This window comes from Pagrus major, chromosome 4 (assembly GCF_040436345.1).
Source record: "Pagrus major chromosome 4, Pma_NU_1.0".
In the NCBI taxonomy this organism is placed as follows: Eukaryota; Metazoa; Chordata; class Actinopteri; order Spariformes; family Sparidae; genus Pagrus; species Pagrus major.
This window is the reverse complement of record NC_133218.1, coordinates 2,208,925-2,230,798: the sequence shown is the minus strand read 5'-3', so window position 1 is coordinate 2,230,798 and position 21,874 is coordinate 2,208,925. Positions and strand designations below refer to the sequence as shown.

The following is a 21,874-nucleotide window of genomic DNA, read 5'->3' as shown; positions in this document are numbered from 1 at the left end:
TCAAAAGAGAAACCAGACACCAAAACTACAAACATATCAAAACGGTAGACACGAAGAGTCACTGGAGGAAACACTGGGGAAGAAGCTGGTGGAGAACACAGGGTGACATCACGGGGAAACATGGACGAACACAGACCAAGACGGACACAGGCTAACACAGGCTAACACTGAGAAAGTCGGGAACAGGAAATCACGGAACATCACGGAGGGGAAACGAAACAAACTGACGAAGACATGAGGGAGGACAAAGGGACGCCCTGGTGCCAGACACCACAGGACTCCCTCAGAGGTCTTAAGTTCATGTCTTGACAGGTCAGAGCTGTTTTGGCTGCACAAGGGGAACCTTCACAATATTAGGCAGGTGGTCATAATGTTATGCCTGATCGGTGTATATATACCTATTAGTGAGACAGCTGTAGCCTAAAAAAATTGTATTGCTGAGAGGTAACGATTATTTCCCTTTGATTTAAGAAATTTCAATTTAACTTTAACTATTCCCCATTCTGACTTACACATTTAATGTTTCTCTTATTTCCAAGCCATGCGTTAGAAACAACAAAATATCTTTTTTACGCACTTTGTCTACAACTACACAACCAAACATAATTTTGCAAGTTCAGAAACTCAAACTCTTTGACTCTTGAAGTCAATATCATTTGGAAATTCTTGTGCACATTAAGATTGTTCTCCAAATGTATTGGCCCTATATTCAGTGTAGTCAGTGTAGTTTCTGACTGTGTCCAATGGAGGACAGTCGTGATTTCTGAATGTGCCCATAGTGAGCTGGTCAGTCCAGAGACATCATTAGAATGTGCACGAGTCTTCTTTACTCTGGTCTAACATATTTTTATTAATATTGCTCAAATGATTATGGTTTAACACTTACACCATTAACGATATCTTCAAGACAAAAATTTGTGCTCAATATTAATGTGGAAGAAGACTCATAGAGAAAATATCATGACTAATCATTTGTAAAGTGATGCCCTCCAAAGGACTCAGCCATTAACTACAACTCTCCCCATACAGCACCAGTGATAACGCTGATATCAATACAAAATGATATATAGTTAGATTTCTGATATGGATAAACCTGATCATCTAACATATCATCAACAGGAAAAATGCTTGGTTAATGACAGTCGGTTGTCAAGGTCAACATGTATTTATGGAGTGTTTTAAAAAAATAAAGTTTGTCACAAAGTGTTTTACAGCAAACATAACTGGCCAAATAGATTAACAAGGCAAAAAGAGATGTAAGTCTTAAAATACAAAAATACATGGTGTGCACAGACACAAACTTAAACAGATGGCAGAAATAATTTTTGTCAAGTTGGGGATAGGAGATGGGCAGAAAAATATCAACTGCTGGTGGACTCTGAAGTGGATTTAAAATCACCATATCAGAGGAAGAGAAGGATTTTTGGGGGAAGGTTTATAACAGAGTCAGTGCTGCGTAAGACTCTGGCTCTGTTCTCAATAACCATAGAAAAAATCTTGCCCCTGCAATTTTAACAGAGAGTTGGTATTTTGTCAAAAGATGTTTGTAAGATGTTTGTAAGATATTTGTTTGTAAGATATTTGTTTGTAAGATATTTGTTTGTAAGATATTTGTTTGTAAGATATTTGTTTGTAAGATATTTGTTTGTAAGATATTGCCATCTGTCAAAAGAAGCATCCGCTGCCATACCACCAGACTATGGAGCAGCTTCATTCCTCAGGCCATGAGACTCTTGAACTCATCCTCAACAATCTAAATAGATGTAGCAGGACTCAACAACTAAACCTTCAAATAAATACCTTTTAAATATACCTTGTACCATGTGTACTTTGTAAATGTCATGGAGATGTGAAACCAGTCTCTCTGTCTGTCCATTAGAGAGCTTCTTTTCTGCAGTCCCATCTGATCGATCTTGTCTGGTCATTGAGCCACTGAAAAGTCTTCTTTTGAGAGGAGTCTTGAAGGAGGATTGATGAATTCCTCTTTGTTTAATAAAGAAGGATCAAATTGGGCAAGTTGAGCTCTACTTTTCACAATGCATCATAGGATACTTTGAGTCAACTAGGTTATAATACTTCTCACTATACGTTCGCACACACTACAAAATGTTGAACTGACTATATAGTGGACTAGTGAGTAGTGAGTATAGAGTATAATGAATGTTTTACACCTCTAAATAGCATTGTCTTGTATTCTCTGACAATAAGCACAAACTTATTTTTTGTAGATGATAGAAGGGATATAAAACTGAAAATGTCAAGCAGCTGAAAGGATACAAGGAAATTGTAATACTCTATGTGAGATACCCTCTCACATACCTCTTAAATCTGTCAATCCATCATTTTTTTGAAATCGTTGCTCTTCTATTCCTTATCCTGCTCATAAGTGTGATGCTGTAGTGCCTCTGACTATACATATCAATCAAGGAAATATACAGAACTATTAATTTGAAAAGGCTCTAGTCTCTCTCAAACAGGTAGAAAATTATACAATTCAGTATGTGGATTACAGTGATCAAACATGAGATACTGAGACAGTTTCTCAACTGTTCTTACATCAGTAGACATGTTACAAGACACAAAGCCACATTAGCTCTATTTAGAAATGTCTCAGTCTCATTCTTGCGACTGTGATGTGATGACAAGTTGTTGCAGCAGACTGGATCACATAATCTCAGCACTGTACAACTGATGCACTGCCTACAGAAGTCTGCTTTGTGATGTAAAATGATGACATTTATTTGCCATGATTTCAATATTTACATGCAGAAATATTTAGGCCCTGTTGTATCTGTAAGGATTATTAGGGCCCGAGCACTGACAGTGCGAAGGCCATTACATTACAGTTTATTATTCCTTTTATATGCATACATTTAATTGGTTCCTGTGAATTAAAACATAATTTTACAAGCAATTTTACAATTTATTTTCTTTCACTGACTTTTAATGTAGTTCATAGTTGTTTTGAGTTAATTTGATGTACACTTGTTTCTTGTCTATTTGTTAAAATAAAAAATGATGCATGTATTTTGTTTACATATGTACTGATGTATGTACTATTAGTTATTGCAAAATGTCTGAGGTAACAGCAAATATGTTAAACTGTTTTTAAACGACATAGTCTGTGTCAAATGTAGTCTTTTTGTTGAGGAACTGGTCAGATTAAAGCTGGAAATAAAAACACTCATGACAGGTTTTGATATTGCTGCTGTCATTGAGGCAGTCTCTGACAATATTTAAACAAGTTATGTTGTCAAATAAAAGATATGATATCAATGATTTTCTGAAAGCAAAACTTTAATGCAAATCAGTATCCAATCTGAGCTTTTTGCTTTGTCATTGTTCCTGTTTTTTCAAGACGTTGCGAGACTGTGTGTAAACCAGATCCATACTGCAACAGTGCCCACAATTTAGAGAAGTCATATGGCTAAGAAAGGCTTTTGCAACTCCTCATGCCTGATCTTAACCAAACAGAGGGGTTGTGCAAATGTGCAAACATTAATTCAATTTTTTTCCAGAAAGTAAGTGGCCGACCAGTCTATTGGAGGGGACTCTGATTAACTAAAGAGTTAAGACAAAGCCACTGTCATTTTGGAGGAGGATAAACAGCAGCTGAAGGCATTTTCCTAAAAAAAATCTATTTATGTGTCATAACTGATCCATAAAGTATTTCTAAATGATTTATTAATAAAGCAAGAAATAAGCCTATATATCCATTCACCAGAAACTTCTCCAAGGGACCCCTGTGATCATTAAATGTGGCAGGTCTGCTTGTAACATACTGAAGATTTTCTAAAACCATCGATTCGTTTTCGCCTTTAATTTCCCTAAAGGATTAAAAGCTCATCTTATAACGTTGTTATCACATGTACTTTAACAGCTTGTTTCCTTCATAAATTAAAGTGATATGATATTTACAATGAAATATTCAGACCCAGGTTTTTATTCACCATCCTTTAAATGAAAATATTCTAGTTGTCTTTAGTGTTGTTTCCTTCTTATATCTCCATAATGTGTTGAATATGCATTCAGTAGAACATTATATGAAAGATATGCTGCATCAGTAGCATTTCATGATTTTTAATCATCACCTATTTTAGGAGTATTCATTAGCTTAAATTTCACATTGTTAGACTGAAAAACTAAAATGTCTCCTTTAGTAAGTGATAAACACACCAGCTCAAGCAGTGCTGTTGTTTAGCTTCCAGGTGAGTAAGTAATATTTCACTTGTGATCATCTAAAGTGATCAAATCATATTTTTAAAAATAATACAATCAAAACATAAATGATAGGGGCCTTATGAGTTCTTTCAGACCTTCAGTTAGTTCAGACCTTCCTGTGGCTTAAATTGGGGGTAAGTGTATACAGTGATGCACAGGGCATATAGAATATTTCATTATATTTAAAGAGCCTCATCAACTTCAATGTTTTTTGTAAATATATTCAGGGGCACCAAATACACTTCTCTGGAACATTCCCCAGGTAAACAGGTTCATTGGTATCAGGTGATTGGGTATGAAAGGGGCCATTTTGTTAAACACATGGCTGTGTTAAGGATATTGCTACATGGACTTGGGAACAGTGTAAAAACAACACTTTGAGTCCTGACCAGTTGAGTCTTGGCAACAAAAGCACTTTGGTTAAGGTTTAGGGAAAGATTGTGATATCAGTCTATGTTAATCAAAAGTATTAGTCTCAAGTCAATGCTGACTTTTTCACTAGACAGACAACAGATTTTCACACTTTTCCTGACCTTAACAGTGCTGCCAGGGCCTAAACATAATTTCAAGGAAACAGTGCTGTGTCTCAACTTTTTAAAATCAGGTGTGGATTAACTGATCAGCTTCACCTTTGTCTTTTATAGTGTGCCATTGATTGCTAAAATCAGCAGTCTGCTCCTGTGTGGAGACAGGCCCATATGTTACACAAGCCACAGTCCATTTTAAGTAATAACTGCCACTTCCAACTGAGCAAAATTTGTCAACATGCCTTTTGTGAGCAGTATGCCATATTAGGATGAAAGTTGGGTGACATTCCCACCTATATAAGTTCAAACACTTCTGCTTCCCCAACATTTCCTTGTTCTGCTGCTGTCTCACAATCAGCCATGATCCTGCAGGCTGCTGTGCTCAGTGTCCTCCTCTGCTCAGTCTACAGTTTTACTGTACAGGTAAGTATCAGCAGATACTTTGCATTTATATGCACAGACAGATGCTTCATCATTCACCAAGACTGATCATTTGGTAAATTGCAAAAAGGATAATGTGATTTTGTATTTCATGCTATGCTTTGTAATTTTGAATTGCAATTCAGTTTTAATTCTGTGAATGAATCCATTTAGCATTTTCTACCTTTCAAAGATGTTCATTGAATTTTAGAAAAAGAAATACTAGTTTTTAAGGTTTCCACCATGCCCACCATTTTTACCTCTAGGACTTGCACTTCCCACAGGATTCTAAAATTGATGTCAAAGCTCTGCTGGAACTAAACTGTCTATGTGAACTTCATATAAGAGAGAACATTCACATGTTTCATTCATACAAGACTACTGTGGCTCTGTATTCATTCAACTGTCTTCTTTTACCTTTTACTTTTTTGTGTTAGGCTTCTTTGGAAAAGAGTGAGGAGTACTCTGGTAAGACGTGGATACTTTTGAACAGTAACATTCTGTAACTATATAGTCTTACATAGTGCAACTGATACATGCAACTCTTTTACTCTGCAGGCAACACCATTGAGGATGATGATTTCAGTGTGTCCACATTGTTAGAGAAAGCCAATAGGAATGTTGGTATGTTCATCTCAACTGCAACTACTTTACAACTGTTCATTTCCTTTGATGATATGTTACAGTGTACAGTAACAGAGATGTGACCTACCCTCATGCCAAGAGTGGAACAGTAAAGTAAATGTTGTACTATGAAAAAAACAAAATCATTTTCAGCTATCCTTATGTCATTCTCCAGGAAAGAACTTTGATGAACCTCTAGTGATGTTTGGAGACATAGCAATGCCAACAGGTCTGCAGAACGCTGATCCCTGTACACAGCGAGGATGCCTGTGGCCTAAAGCCACTGATGGCAATGTCTATGTACCCTACCGCATCTCCAACCAGTACTGTAAGTCTCAACAAGCAGTCCCTTTCTGTAGACAGGACGTTTATGTTGGCTCTGTTATACAGTAAATATAACTCATGATTAATCAATATCACATGCACACTTAACAGTGGCATTAACTACTAACTAGCAGTAGTAGTTAGAAGATTACGATGGCAGGAACAATATCTTCTAAACTTTTTTTCCTGTCAAGCCCAAAGAGAGAGAAATGCCATCGTCCAAGGTCTGCGGTCATTTGCTGCGTCCACCTGCATCCGCTTCACCCCCTTGAATCGCCAGAGGGACTTCGTGGACATCCAGTCTCGCTCAGGGTATGGACCACACAATACACATCCCACATATGCATGAATGCAATCTGTTATAGACCCTGTTAAAGAGGTCAAGAGGAGCCAAGGCCCTACTGATTGGTAGTTTAATTTACTCCCAGTAGAGAAAATAGGCAAAATAGTTTACAATAAGGAATAAGCTAAGACCATATCAGATCAGATATCAGATTATGAAAAAGAAAATGTATTTATTAAGAACACTACGTTCAATTGCCAAAAAAAACATCATCAGAATCCTATGGTTGCAGCCACAACACCCAAACATAAAACAATGGGGTAACACATTTTACAGGTCCACAAATTTCATGTCAAGTAACATATTTCAAATGGTTGAAAAATTTTGTGGCCTGCTGAGGGGAAGGTAGACAGAAACTGGTAGAAAATTTAAATGCCTGTCAGCAGCAGGTAAACAGAAAACAGTTTCCTGGAGATGTATTAAATAAATTTCCAGCTATTTATTTACTCCTTATTGGTAAATGGTTGAATATTATTAGCAAATAATAAGGGGGTGATTTTCAATACATTTGATGTAATTATTGTGGTAATCTGGGGGTAATTTCAATTAAATGTTAAATATGTTAGCTAAAATACAGCTGAAAATGGACAATAAAACATTTTTAAACATGTACTGTTTTCTTTCAGGTGTTTTTCATTTGTCGGGCGTCGTGGTAATGCCCAGATAGTGTCTTTGAATCGCCAGGGCTGTGTTTTCCAGCAGATTATCCAACACGAGCTGCTCCATGCCCTTGGCTTCGACCATGAACAGACCCGGTCTGACAGGGACCAGCATGTTCGCATCCTGCTACAGAATGTCATACCTGGTGGGTTGCTTTATTGACAATACTGACCAACAATTTGAAAAGCATTCCATTTTGCAGAATATAGATGCAACTTTGTAAAACTTATAAATAACCAAAAACGTTGTGTTACAATTAGGGTAATTGACCTTTGTCACTTTTAGGAACACAAGTGAAAACTGCAATGTACACATAAATAAACAAAATCGTGACTTCACTTCACTTTATCATATGATTTCAGCAGGTATAGTAGCTTGGGGTGTTAGTGATGTGCTTATCGAGATCTCTAGAATGAGTAACCATAAAACCATTAGGAAGTTACAGAAGGAACCAGACAGACACATTGTTATGTAGATAGATTCACTGGTTTCACCTAGAGCGCTTCTCTGCTATTTTGATCGGCAAACTGTGATAAAACAGACCATAATTGATTGAGCTATGTGTGCCCTGCAGGAATGGAGTTTAATTTCAGGAGGATCCAAACAAGGAACCTTGGCACTCCCTATGACTACAACTCTGTCATGCACTATGGAAGGTAGCATCTCGATGGAATAATTGAACTTAAACCTCCAATTTGAAAGATGGTCGATTTTTGAGTGTCATTCCCAACTCGTGGAGTACAGACGCTATCTGATAGCGGCCAACCCGCATCAGTATTTGATAAGTTGAGAAACCCAAAACATTAGCGTCACACTAAATGTAATATATAGTAATATACTGTATGTGTAATGCAGCTATGCAGGAATGAATTATTGTGTCTTGCTGAATGTGATCAGAGCAGTTTAGAAAAGAGTACATGCAGGGATGCGATTTAAACTGCTCGTTAATACTGTGTGTTTGCATTGTAGGTTTGCCTTCTCCAGGAACAGGCAGCCAACGATCATTCCCACCCCCAACAGCAATGTAGCCATTGGCCGGGCCACCCAGATGAGTCCTACTGACATCCTTCGGGTGAACCGCCTATATCGCTGCAGTATGTAGTACCTATTAACCGATGAAGAAGCATACTTCCTCCCCAACTACATAAATCCCTACCTGTTTCTGTATCTATCTACAGTATCTTTCTACAGAGCCAACATTCTCACCTGTCTTACCGCCTACCCTCCTGATTTCATACTAGCATACCCACCTGTACTACTCAATAGGCCTATACTATATTCCTGCTAAGGCTGTCACAACATCAGATTTTCACTGGATGATTATCGTTGCCAAAAGAATTCACAATAAGGATATATCCCGTATACAGAAATTTTGAGAGAAAAAAGCAGTCGTCAGTCAAATTCATCTCAACTTTGTTTATTGTGTGTTTTGTCTGTTTTTTTGTAAAAGAAAAAAATTAAACATTCGTTAAACAAGTGTAGGGAGGTGGAGAGAGTCTATGTAACCATAAATGTCTGTTGTTTCAACATGATTTTGATCAGCAGTAGTAAACCAGTGAGTAGCAGCCACACACTAGCCAGCTGACAGTTAACTGTTACTGCAGCTTTTTCTAAGGCGCATTACCACAACCTAATGTGACAAAATGAGAACAGAAAGAAACAGAAACAATTCAAGAGGCGCTGGATTATTTACAGATTATCATATTTCTATTATTAACAAGATATCAATATTTATTTTTTTGAATATTGTGGTAATTGAAATTACCGGTTATTGGTGACCTGTGTGTTCATGTACATTGTAGCAGTACCATAAAGAAACTGAGCAGCCTTTACAGGTTTTGCTTTCTTTTGTTATTCATTTCAGATTCAACTGCCTCCAGATCTAACCTGGAACCTGTGCGTGGAGCCCATTTCCCTTAAAAAAACGAAAGTAAGTGGGTTTGGATGCTTTTTTTTTTAAACTTGCTAACCCACACACTATCATGAATGTGCTATAGAGGAAGTCTGGTATTAGTTGAACCTGGCTGAACCTTGTTGATTTATTCCTATCCTTTGTATTTTTTGTGTGAATGGACATTAATGTGCATCCATGTTTCCTGATGTAGCCAAACATCAACATATAGTATTAATTTGTACATGAAGGCATTATGAAATAGCTGTTGGGAGACATGATATAAACAAATCATTTTACAAAAACAAAAAGAAATGTGTGTGTGTGTGTGTGTGTGTGTGTGTGTGTGTGTGTGTGTGTGTGTACCCAAACACATGCACATTCATTTAATATTTTTAACATATTCCCTCTTTTTCCAACAGGGACTCAAGAGGAAAAGAGGCAGATTGTTCCAAGTTTTTATCTTCAACAAAACCAGAGAGGCATCTTGGGCTTAATGAGTGTGCTTTCATGAAATTCAGAATTTGAATAAAATTGCTTTTGTGCTGACCTAATGAGAAATGAAAAGTGACATCATCATAAATGTACTCTTTCATATAACTGTTTAATAACTGCTTGCAAGTTTGATTGAATACTAATAATGAATAAAAATGTACATCCAGATACCTCAACTTGAAGTCAGCCTGTTTCTGTTTGCAAAAGCACATACTGTACATATTCTGACCTGTCAAGATAGGTGACTAAAACCCCTTTTCCACTGGTCAAAAATCCCACTTAAACCTGCCAAGATCAGGCTTTTGAGTGCAATTGGAATGTGTAAACTCTGCATTCACACGCGGGACAGTTGACCCTGCAGTAGACCCGGGTTTTTTATCACCACGGCTCGGCTCTGATCTAAACGTGAGACCCCGGTGAACACACTAAATTGCGCCACCCGAAGTGATGACGCGTTATCAACATCTGGTGGTGGCGCCTTAATAAAGAAGTAATTTGGGATGCGTCTTTCCAAGGTTGTTTTATTACTGCACACAGTGTTGGATGGTGGGGCCTGTTCATTCCTATGAAAGCTGCTCAGTGGTGTTTTAAAGCCAACAAAGCTTGACTTCCCGGCTAGAAAATACCTTGATCACCAACCGAGCTGGCTAACTTCCAGTTTAGCGCCTGGCTAACTTGAAGGGAGATAAATTAATTTAATCGTGCGGCTCTTCTAGACTTTCCAACTGTAATTCAACCAAATGGCTCAAATTATGATACTAGCCCCATTCACACTGCCGTTTGCATGCGGGGATCCTGCGTTTCAGATGCAGCAAGGGGTGAAATTTCGATGCGCCTCTAGCCCTTTTCACACAGAGAGGCGGCATTATCACCGCAGCGGCGGTTCGCTAATTCTCGCTAATTCCGTTGTTTGTTCACACAGAACCAAACAGCTCCGGTGTAAAAGATGAACCAGAGTATAATTCACACAGCAAGCCGGCGCTGCGGCTCCAAAAGAGGCGTGACGGTACACGTCATGGTGATGACGTGTGGTTTTTTCAAAGTGTTTCCCCAGTGTTTACCTGTTAATCTAAACATGTACCCGCTGACTGTTTATAATCATATGGATGCTGTTATAATGTGTTGTGATTGAGATCCTGACCCACCAAACATCCTGGAAAGTGACAAAGTTACGTTTTTCTCTAAATTAGATAATTACATAATCACCATCAGTCAACAGGAGGCTGTCTGACTCTCTCACTCTTTCTGGGACTGAAGTCTCGGTGGAGGGCTGACTGCAAACAGACAGACAGACACTGTTTTTGGTGCAGAAATGTGAGGAAGAGTCGGTAGGACCGACAGGATGACAGACACTTCTCCACATATAACTGCGTTATTTTTTTTTACTCACAGTTGCCAAAGACACGACCAGTTACTATGTTACTGTTGTTTGGTCCTGTAACGTTGCTTTGTGGGACATTTCTCTATATTTTGTTGAGTGAAGGACCTGTTTAGTTATCAGACTGTGAACACCATCAGACCGACACACCCTCGCTCCGCGCCGCTGGCTTATCCGTTCACACTGGTTCGGTTCACCAATACTGTGCCTCTGATACTACCTCTGGAGGCGCATCAGAGGCGCTGCGAAATTTCACCCCTCACCGCATCTGAAACTTTCACACAGAGCAGGATGCTGAGAATTGGCGCAGGATCCCCGCATGCAAACGGCAGTGTGAATGGGGCTTCTGATGCGCCTCCAGAGGTAGTATCAGCTGTGGCGTGGCCACCGGGGTGGCTGGGGGTGGCACCGGCTACCCCTGGAATATGATTGGCCACCCTGCCTGCCCACCAGAGCTGCCAATCAGTTTGTCTGGATCGAGATTCAACAAATATACGGGATGCACTACTCTCTTTGCACTTCAGCTCTCATGCAGACTTTCATCTAAAAAGGAGAAAACAAGAGTAAGTTAACAGTCGCTCACAATGGGTAGTGTTAAAGGATTTACAGATGTTTAAATTAAGTTGACGAGTAAGTCGTATAAGTCGTTAGCACAGTGCGCTAGCTTAGCATAATGAATTGAAGTCTATGGGAAACATTAGCCTGCGCCGGCAAAGGTCGAAATAAAACAAACGTCACAGCAACCCCAAGCTAGACTAACGGACTATAAAGACACACTGTGTGCACATACTGTGTGTGTATGTGTGTGTGTGTGTGTGTGTCGCCTTTCAAACAAAAGTTACAAGCTGCTTCATAAAATACAAGTGTGGAGGATAGCCATTTAGCGTTAGCTTGTTTTTAGTCTTCAAAAGATTTATTTCATACACGTGCAAACAAGACAGCTTGGGGTTGCTGTAACATGTCATTAGAGGATGATATAATTGCATGATACCTAGCCTGTGTGTTTCAGTTTAAGGAAAGGGATATCTGACTTAAAGGGGACATATTATGCAAAACTCACTTTTTCCTTGCTTTAGTATGTATATTTGCGTATCCGGAGTGCCTCCCCACCCCTTAAGCATGATTTTTCGACAACTAAGTTAATATTTCGTAAACTACTGGAGTCAGGGATTGGGTCTCTAAACCAGCCGTTTGGATTTCGACCGGATTGTGACGTCACAATCCGGTCTTTTGCATACTCCAGCCCTCGCGCTGGCTATCTCCTCCCACACTACGCCAGCTACCTGGACGAGGATCCGCCATTTTCTCGTTCTCGCTTAATTTGTAGTGGCAGCCTGACCGCTACCATGTACAACCTGACAGCCGAGCACTGCTGCTCTGTCGTCGGATGCACGGATCCTCCTGTTTCGCTACATGGCCTCACTATCAAAGAGGATATCAGAGCGAAGCGGCTACATTTTATTTATCAGGGAAACGTCCCAGCTTCAGTGAGCTAAAGCGTTATGGTCTGTGCCAGTCACTTCACGCTGGACTGCTTCAGCAACCAGGTCAGGACTGGACGCTGGACTGGCAACAAGATTGTCCCTTAAAAGATGGATCCATACCCACTGTCAATGATGGAGCTGTAAGTATTTAAAAAACAGTGTAGTTTGTGTTACTTTGGTCATTTAGCACATGAGCTAACGCTAATGCTAACGCTAACCCTAACCGTCGATGTAAATATGAGGCTGAACTAACGTGAAGTTGTCAACGTTGGGCTTACTGGCCGTAGTATTCACGATAATGTTAATGTTACCAAACGTTAATTTGTCATATCAGCACTCTTTTAAAACATGACAGTGAATTGAGAAAATGAATTAGGATATTGAGATTTTATCGCTTCTAACGGTCCTTTAAAAGAATTCCAAGTTGTCCTGTGAGCTCTAGTGTTTATATTATGAAGCTTATGAATGAGATCAAGTCATATTTAGACAGAAATCACCTTTGAGTAACTGTATTTGGCCTTCAATCAATTTTTGGCAGGTGAAAATGCACATTTTCTGTTGTAATGGTCCTTTAAAAGAATTCCAAGTTGTCCTGTGAGCTCAGATCTTTATATTATGAAGCTTATGAATGAGGTCAAGTCATTTTTAGGCAGAAAACACCTTTCATTAACTGTATTAGGCCTTCAATCATTTTTTGGCAGGTCAAAAAGCCCGTTTTGTGTTGTAATGGTCCTTTAAAAGAATTCCAAGTTGTCCTGTGAGCTCTAGTGTTTATATTATGAAGCTTATGAATGAGATCAAGTCATATTTAGACAGAAATCACCTTTGAGTAACTGTATTTGGCCTTCAATCAGTTTTTGGCAGGTAAAAATGCACATTTTCTGTTGTAATGATCCTTTAAAAGAATTCCAAGTTGTCCTGTGAGCGCTAGTGTTTATATTATGAAGCTTATGAATGAGATCAAGTCATATTTAGGCAGAAAACACCTTTCATTAACTGTATTTGGCCTTCAATCAATTTTTGGCAGGTGAAAATGCACATTTTCTGTTGTAATGGTCCTTTAAAAGAATTCCAAGTTGTCCTGTGAGCTCAGATCTTTATATTATGAAGCTTATGAATGAGGTCAAGTCATTTTTAGGCAGAAAACACCTTTCATTAACTGTATTTGGCCTTCAATCAGTTTTTGGCAGGTGAAAATGCACATTTTCTGTTGTAATGGTCCTTTAAAAGAATTCCAAGTTGTCCTGTGAGCTCAGATCTTTATATTATGAAGCTTATGAATGAGATCAAGTCATATTTAGGCAGAAAACACCTTTCATTAACTGTATTTGGCCTTCAATCAATTTTTGGCAGGTGAAAATGCACATTTTCTGTTGTAATGGTCCTTTAAAAGAATTCCAAGTTGTCCTGTGAGCTCAGATCTTTATATTATGAAGCTTATGAATGAGATCAAGTCATATTTAGGCAGAAATCACCTTTCATTAACTGTATTTGGCCTTCAATCAATTTTTGGCAGGTGAAAATGCACATTTTCTGTTGTAATGGTCCTTTAAAAGAATTCCAAGTTGTCCTGTGAGCTCTAGTGTTTATATTATGAAGCTTATGAATGAGATCAAGTCATATTTAGACAGAAATCACCTTTGAGTAACTGTATTTGGCCTTCAATCAATTTTTGGCAGGTGAAAATGCACATTTTGTGTTGTAATGGTCCTTTAAAAGAATTCCAAGTTGTCCTGTGAGCTCTAGTGTTTATATTATGAAGCTTATGAATGAGATCAAGTCATATTTAGGCAGAAATCACCTCTCAGTAACTATACTATGCCTTCAATCAGTTTTTGACAGGTGAAAACTGATTGAAAACTGCAAAACACATCCAAACATGGGAAGCAAATACTATGAAGGGCCCAGATCAGATAAAAAACAATGCAGTCACGAGGATCGTTGCAAAAGTTATCATATCTTTATTGAAAACCCACCAATAGCCTTAATCATATTCATTACAGTCTAATTTCCAAAGACAGGGCTACACAAAGTCATCAGACATACCAAGCACAGAGACATGTCTATCACGTAATTGCCGTTACGTGATAAACGTTAAGCTTTCGAAGCTATAATTAGGCCTACATTATAATGCAGTTGTGTGTTTCTGCATATTATGACTGTTTAATCCAGAGAAAAGCAGACGGTTTTGCGCTACCGCTCAACGGGCTGCTGTGCGCGCTCCCGCGGCCGGAAGTCAGATTCTGGCAGACAATCACTTTTTGGCACGACACCGGCTCTCTGTGTGAATTCTACTCTGGTGCGTCTTTACGCCGGAGCTGCTTGGTTCTGTGTGAACAAACAATGGCAGAGAATTGGCGAACCGCTGCTGCGGCGATAATGCGGCGTCTCTGTGTGAAAAGGGCTATTGAAACGAGTCATTTCGTGGGGGTTGTGATGCTCAAAAGCGTTTTTCAATCAAAAACAAGTCGAACATTTATTATTGAAACAGACCTATGTAAACCTGCGCAGGTGATCAGCAGTAGTCACACTTTCTGTCATTCTCACATGTTGGCCTTCATGTACAGGGCCAAGTGAAGCTGCTCGATAAACATACACAGCTGATCAAATGCTGCACCTACTGTATTTGATAAGTCTGTTATCTGACCTTGCTCTGAATACAGAGCCAGCACGGTGATTGTGGACAAAATATCAAACATATTAATGTTAATATGTAGTATTATATTATTGCAGTTGAGCTCATTGGACTTGTTGTTACAATGCACCAAGTCTTATTTCCTAAGCCCTTTCATAGCATTCCATAACTTACATTTGTGAAAAGAGGAATAGATTTAAATCAACTTGTATTCACTCTGTAATAGATTGTCACAGAGGGTGCAACTGCAACACGTGTCCTTTTTCACACCCATAGTGGTATGGGGGTCTTACTGTATGTGTATGTGAGTATGTGCATCACATGACTGATAAACCTGTGAGTTTTGCTGATTCTTTCAATTTACTATATTTGGGCTTACAGACACAGTGAAGCAGTTATAAAAACCTGGAGTGACACCTCAGCTCATCCACACCGAGGATCCAAGGTGAGTTCAGCTGTGAATGTCTGCAGCAGAATGTGATGGAGAATGGTGCACTTTCTTTCAGTCAGAGTTTCTTGGTTCTCTTTTGTCTGGGTGGAAGCTGTAGCTGATTTGTGTCTGTGTCCTGCAGGTCTGCTGGGATGGCTTGCACGTCTGTTTTAAGGTTATCCACTCTGGCTCTGCTGCTGCTGTCTGCCTGCTGTTGGGCTGACAGTGCGGTAGGATCACAGAGGAACAATTGATGCTGACAGCACACTGTGATATCAGGCCATTTGTTGAGCTGCATCACATCACTTGTAGATGTTTATCACATCTACAAGCAATGCATGTTAAAGATCGGCTGCCTCTAACAGCTGTAATGTGAAAATGACACATTAAGTCACAGTATTCAGACATTTGGCAGATAAATTCTGTAACCATAAAAATGTAATTTCTATTCCTTTGGCTCTATTTATTTCTAATCTGTCTGTTTTTGTTTGTTTGTTTTACACCTAATCCACACTGCACCTCCAGACAGGTATGTAATCTATTCTAATGATCAGACCGATTGTACTGATAAGCAGAGCATTGTGACAGGCGCATTGTTACACAAAGTGAAATTGTGTTGTTGTTGATATTAAGCAGAGAACATTGCAGAGGAGGACTCAGGAGATCTCTCTGTCTCTGAACTTCTGGAGAGAGCCAACAGTAATCTGAGTGAGTGTCACCATGTTCCTCAAGGCAGCTGTTGATGGTTCAGTTCATTTTCTTATCCTATTCACAGTCACAGTTTAACAGGATTTCAAGTTTGTCTGTATGATATGTTTCAGTCCATTCCGAAGATGATCCCATCCTGACTGGAGGAGACATTGCCGTTGACAGTGAGGCAGAGAAAAACGCAGACCCTTGCACCAGCCGAGGCTGCATGTGGGGGAAGTGGACTGATGGGAAGGTCTACATCCCATATTACATCGCCAGTCACTTCTGTAAGTGTCTCACACAAGCCTAGGAGTGAGACAGAGCAGAGATCTACCGGATCATACACCAAAATCAACCAGACAAGGGCATGTTTGTTGCTCACTGTTAACAGTAAATTCATTGTTAGCAGCAGCCCGGTCCTTGGTAGTCATGACATGAAAGACAAAAAGAAGCAGCGGTCAGTAAGAGGTCAAATTGAACACAATAAGGATTCACAAAACCAGTAAATTAGAAACTATTAAGTCGATCATCCAATTTGCATCTCTTGCATAGGCCTGGCTTACTATTTAAACAGACTTGAAGATACTCATTAGCCAAGTAAGATTAAGCCTTCAAACAACCAGTAGGTGATTTGGGGGGGATGGGTGGGGATGCCATCCCCCTCGTTAGCAAAATGACCAAAATGCTTCCTCCTTGTCATCCCCCTCTTTATCCCCTTGCAGCAGACAAAGCAGAGACACAGGGGTTCAGTGTTGAATATGTCTAGTCTGTCTTACTCATTAATCCCTTTTTGTAAGATCCCACTCATGGCTCTGAAATATCATTAGTCTGAGTGTGCTGTGTATTGATCACGGATCTCTGATGATCTGTAATTTTTTCTCAGTCCCATCCATCTGTCAGTTTTGTCCTGGATTGATTATATTCTCTAGTCTATAAACTATGAATACTCAGTTTTATTCTATAATGTAAAATATATACTCTATGGAGTAGTGTCAATCTCCATTTGCTGTTGTGAATACATAATCATCTGGAATATAATACGACCCCTACTTTCTCTAAGAATTCCCAGAAAAGAAAGGCAGTCATACGTATATTAGAGCTAAATGGGCTAAATGTTGTGGAATTGTCCTGCCAGCCTCCCGTGAGAAGGCCATCATCACCCGTGGACTGGAGTCCTTCTCCTCCTTCTCCTGCATCCGCTTCAGGCCCAGCAGAAGTGATGACCGCGACTGGCTGAGCATTGAGTCCAGGAATGGGTAAAATTTTTAAAAAGCTGCTTACACTTACAACTTAAGTTTGAGTTGAAAGCTTTTCTCAGTCTTCAGTGTTCTTTAACTCACCTCTGATCCTGTCCAGCTGTTACTCCTATGTTGGCCGTAGCGGTGGTAAGCAGGTGGTGTCCCTGGCCCGCAGTGGATGCCTTTATCATGGCACCGTCCAGCATGAGCTGCTCCATGCTCTGGGATTCAACCATGAACAGACCCGTTCTGACCGGGACAACCACATCAGAGTCCTGCTGCAGAATGTTGTGTCTGGTAATGGAGCTGTTTATTATTCAGAATGGCATATTATACCACTTTTCCACCAAAATTAGCAGGTCTACACAGGTTTTTTAAACGCATTTGGAAGGTCTAGAAGAGCAGCACCATTAAATTATTTTATTCTGATTCAAGTTAGGTGATCGGTCAGTGATCCAGGAATTTTCATAGCCGGGAAGTCAAGCTTTTTTGGCTTTAAAACACCACTGAGCAGCTTTCATAGGAATGAACAGGGCTCCACCTCCAACACTGTGTCCAGTAATAAAACGTCCTTAGATAGATGCATCCCAAATTCCTTCTTTATTTATGTGCCACCTCCGGATGGTGATAAAGCGTCATCACTTTGTGCGGTGGGATTTAGCCTGTTCACCCGGGTCTTATGTTGAGATCAAAACCGAGCCGAGGTGATAAAAACCCAGGTCTGCAGAGTTTAGACATTCCCATTGCACACAAAAGCCCGATCTTAGCAGGTTTAAGTGGGATTTTTGACCGGAGGAAAAGCGGCATTACAAAGTGGATCCAGTACACTGCAGTGCATTCAGAAAGATTTGTTTTCACTTACACGCTGCACTGGACTTCATGGCTTCTGTAAACAAAAACACAGATAATTACCTATTGCTAAACTAAGATAGTGAACATGGTAAATATAATAGCTGCTCCACACTGGTAGGTGAGCATTGTCATTGTAAGATTGTTGTGTACTTTCAGAGAGCCTCTTGGTCTTGTTTATTTTGACTACAAGAATTTACTTGTGTTGGAGTATTTTTACACTGTGATATGTGCTTCAACTTTGTTTGGGACAGAGATCCATTCTGAGAGCAAAAAAGCAGGAAAATTAGACATGTGACATACTGATACCGTTCAAACTAATGTTAAGAATCTTTAGACCTTTGAAAGATCATGTTTCCACAACCCTACTTCTCCTCATGGCTGAAAATGTAAAAAGTGGACCAGTGGACAAAAAGAGCTCTATCATCACAGGTCCAGGAACACAATATTTTCTGAATATAAAACCATAAGTGCCAAATCACAGAGCCCTGCAGCCTTTTGGGCTCTTTCTCCTGCAGCTGAGTTCTTTCCATCAAAAGCCACTGTGAATTGAAACCAAACAATGTTCCCTTTATCCTGTGTTTTAAGGAATGGAGCACAACTTCAGAAAGATTGCCACCCTCAACCAGGGTACTCCCTACGATTACAACTCTGTCATGCAGTACCACAGGTGAGGGGCTTCTCTTCAGCTCTGCTGTGTGTTAAGACGCATGTGTGGTTTGTGTGTGCAGGATGTGCTGTGGTTCATTCTAACATCTCTGTTTCCTGTTGTAGGTATGCCTTCTCTAGAAACAACCAACCCACCATGGTCCCCATCCCTAACTCCAACGTGTCCTTTGGCAACGCTAAGGAGATGAGTCGCAATGACATTGCCAGGCTCAACACCCTCTACAAGTGTTGTGAGTGTCAAAATGAGCACGTTAGGAACATATACTGTACACACACACACACAGGCACAGGCATACACACACTGCCAGCACTCTTTTATTACACTGTTTGTTTGCTTTTTCCTAATCCACCTTTGCTCACTTCACCATTACAGAGGAAGCCTGTACAGATGTGCTGACAGACAGGTCAACAGGAAGATTGTCTACCTTGTGCTCACTGAACAACAGGAGCTGCAGGCCTGAACTTATCAGCCTGACAGTCAATGATCATACAATAAAGTTTCTTTGACTGAAACACAGCAGTCTCTTTTCATTCTTTTACCAGATCCTGGTTTGTTTTTCTCCAAAGGTAACAAAAAATATTATTAATATTATTATAAAATATATATTAAATATTCATTTATTTTTTCACAACAAGTAACTATTTGCTTTTCTAGTATGATAACAAGTACACTACATATACGTCATAGACTGGATATTGAGAAAAACTTTGAGGAACTTGAGTTATGCTATATCCACACTAATAACTTTTGCTGTGTTTACACATGGTGTCCACACTACGACCCTGACAACTGAGACTTTTGGAAAAAATGACTTTTGTTTCCCAATTGGGTCCTATAATATAATATATATATATATATATATATATATATATATATATATATATATATATATATATATATATATATATATATACACATATATATATTAATGTCCTATAATATGTGGCACCTGAGGAGGACCAAGGTGCCGTTGACCCCTGTTTCCATCCAGGGGGTCAGTGTGGACATTGTGGAGGATTATAAGTATCTGGGGGTCTACATTGATAATAAACTGGACTGGGTTAAGAACACTAACGCCCTCTACAGGAAGGGACAGAGTTGTCTCTATTTTCTGAGACTATTGAGGTCATTCAACATCGGACGCAAACAGACTGAACAGATTGATCCACAAGGCCAGTGATGTTGTGGGAGTGGAGCGTGACTCTCTGACGGTGGTGTCAGAGAGGAGGATGCTGTCCAAGTTACATGTCATCTTTGACAATGGCTCCCATCCACTCCATGACGTGGTGGTCAGCCACAGGAGTACATTCAGCACTAGACTGATCCCACCAAGATGCACCACAGAGCGCCACAGGAAATCATTCCTGCCTGTGGCCATCAAACTGTTCAACTCCTCGCTCTGAGTGTCAGACACTCTGAGTCAATAGGAGGTCTCTGGACGCTTTGTTTCTCTCTAATTTGCAAATTAAGACAAACAGTGTGCAATGGCAAATGTGTTTTCAACTTTGGCATTATTTATTGCTCTGTATATATGTATATTTATTCTAGTGGAGTGTACATTTCTTGTATTTTTGTTTTGTTTTTGTTGTTCTTGTTTATATATAGATATTATTATTATTATTATTATTATTATAATTATTATTATTATTTTCTACATATTCTGAACTTTGAATGGGAGCAGCTGTAACATAAGCAATTTCCCCGTGGGGATCAATAAAGTATTATTGATTCTGATTCTGATAAGTCAGTACATGTCCTTCCCTGATTTGTCATGCCTGTATCATGTGACCCTTTTCTGAAAGAAAACATGCTACATTAGCCGACTCGACTACCAGTGGCTAATTCAACATGGATAACAAATTACAGTTGTTGCTGACTTTGTTGTCTATGCTAGTGGCCGTTTTGCAGTTATAGGGTTAGTTTTATAGAGTTGCTTTAAGACGACTCAACGACGCTTTAAAAAAATAAAAACTCTTTTAAAATGAAAATGTATTGGTGTGCATGTAGTGTGAAAAAGTATGAATATAATAAGGGAATAGGCAATGCATAAGACTCATATTAAACTGGAACCAGACCATTTTATTCTAAAATCAAAATCTTGAAGAAGAAGAATCTTGTCTTGTCTGCACTAGGTGTCAATGAGGGAATCTAATACAAGGCCTAAATACAGGAAGGATGGGATAAAATGTACCTAAAAAAACACACATTTTGCAAAACATGCAAAGTATAATACATATATCTATTTATACATATATCTATTACTAAAGTCATGCTTTTAAACACATTTCATATTTTTCTTATATCAAACATCAAACAAAGGCAGCTCTCTTAGGTGTGTCAGTGCAGGAAGGACCGGGTAAGCTTCCCAACCCGTCTTTCCTTCCACAAATAAAATCTGGGATGACATGTAAGAAAGCATGTCCAATAAAACATGAATAAAAAGGCAAGCAGTATGAGATGTAGCCAGCGGGTAACAAGCTGGATCATCAACCAGACAGAGCAGGCAGCTGCAAATCAAACCAATGCTTGAAAACAATGTCTTTTATTCAATAGAAATTCAGTTTATTTGGAGTCATGTATTGAATTTCAATGTGAATTTTCAACTATTAAATATACCACCAACCAATAACATGGGATCTAGGAAAGATATTTCTTGTAAAAACACTTACTTACCTCTTAAATGAATTCACTCACAGACCTCTCCTTTCACCTCTCCTATGGTCCCAAGCCTCGCCATTAGAGATAAAATACATTCTGTTTAGAAAAATAATAATACATGCAGACACTAAGTACTGACAGTAAAAAAGGTCTGTCTAATGCAATTTTCCTTCAGACTTTTTTCAATCAAATATTTGAAGAAGTTGAAGTTGAAGAAACATTTACAAGGTGATACACAGATGTGATCTGTGCTGATTATTTACTTTAAGTCCACATTGCCCGCTTATGCAGGCAATTTGGACTGGCTGTCGTGGTACACATCACCTGCCATAAACAG

General features: G+C 39.2%; 2 protein-coding genes across 2 annotated transcripts; both read left to right on the top strand.

Moving 5' to 3' along the window:
• Positions 1-5,077: 5,077 nt before the first annotated feature.
• Positions 5,078-9,681, top strand: LOC140994643 (low choriolytic enzyme-like). The gene is made up of 10 exons (XM_073464378.1): positions 5,078-5,171; positions 5,606-5,636; positions 5,727-5,792; positions 5,968-6,120; positions 6,311-6,428; positions 7,086-7,264; positions 7,694-7,775; positions 8,089-8,213; positions 8,984-9,049; positions 9,433-9,681. Exons 1-9 carry the CDS (start codon positions 5,109-5,111, stop codon positions 9,037-9,039), a joined length of 873 nt encoding a protein of 290 aa, XP_073320479.1. The 5' UTR covers positions 5,078-5,108; the 3' UTR covers positions 9,040-9,049; positions 9,433-9,681.
• Positions 9,682-16,037: 6,356 nt separating this feature from the next.
• LOC140994647 (hatching enzyme 1.2-like) lies at positions 16,038-19,391 on the top strand. Its single transcript, XM_073464382.1, has 7 exons — positions 16,038-16,140; positions 16,254-16,409; positions 17,258-17,378; positions 17,479-17,657; positions 18,798-18,879; positions 18,984-19,108; positions 19,252-19,391. Coding segments are annotated over exons 2-7 (570 nt in total). The 5' UTR covers positions 16,038-16,140; positions 16,254-16,348; the 3' UTR covers positions 19,254-19,391.
• Positions 19,392-21,874: the final 2,483 nt, after the last annotated feature.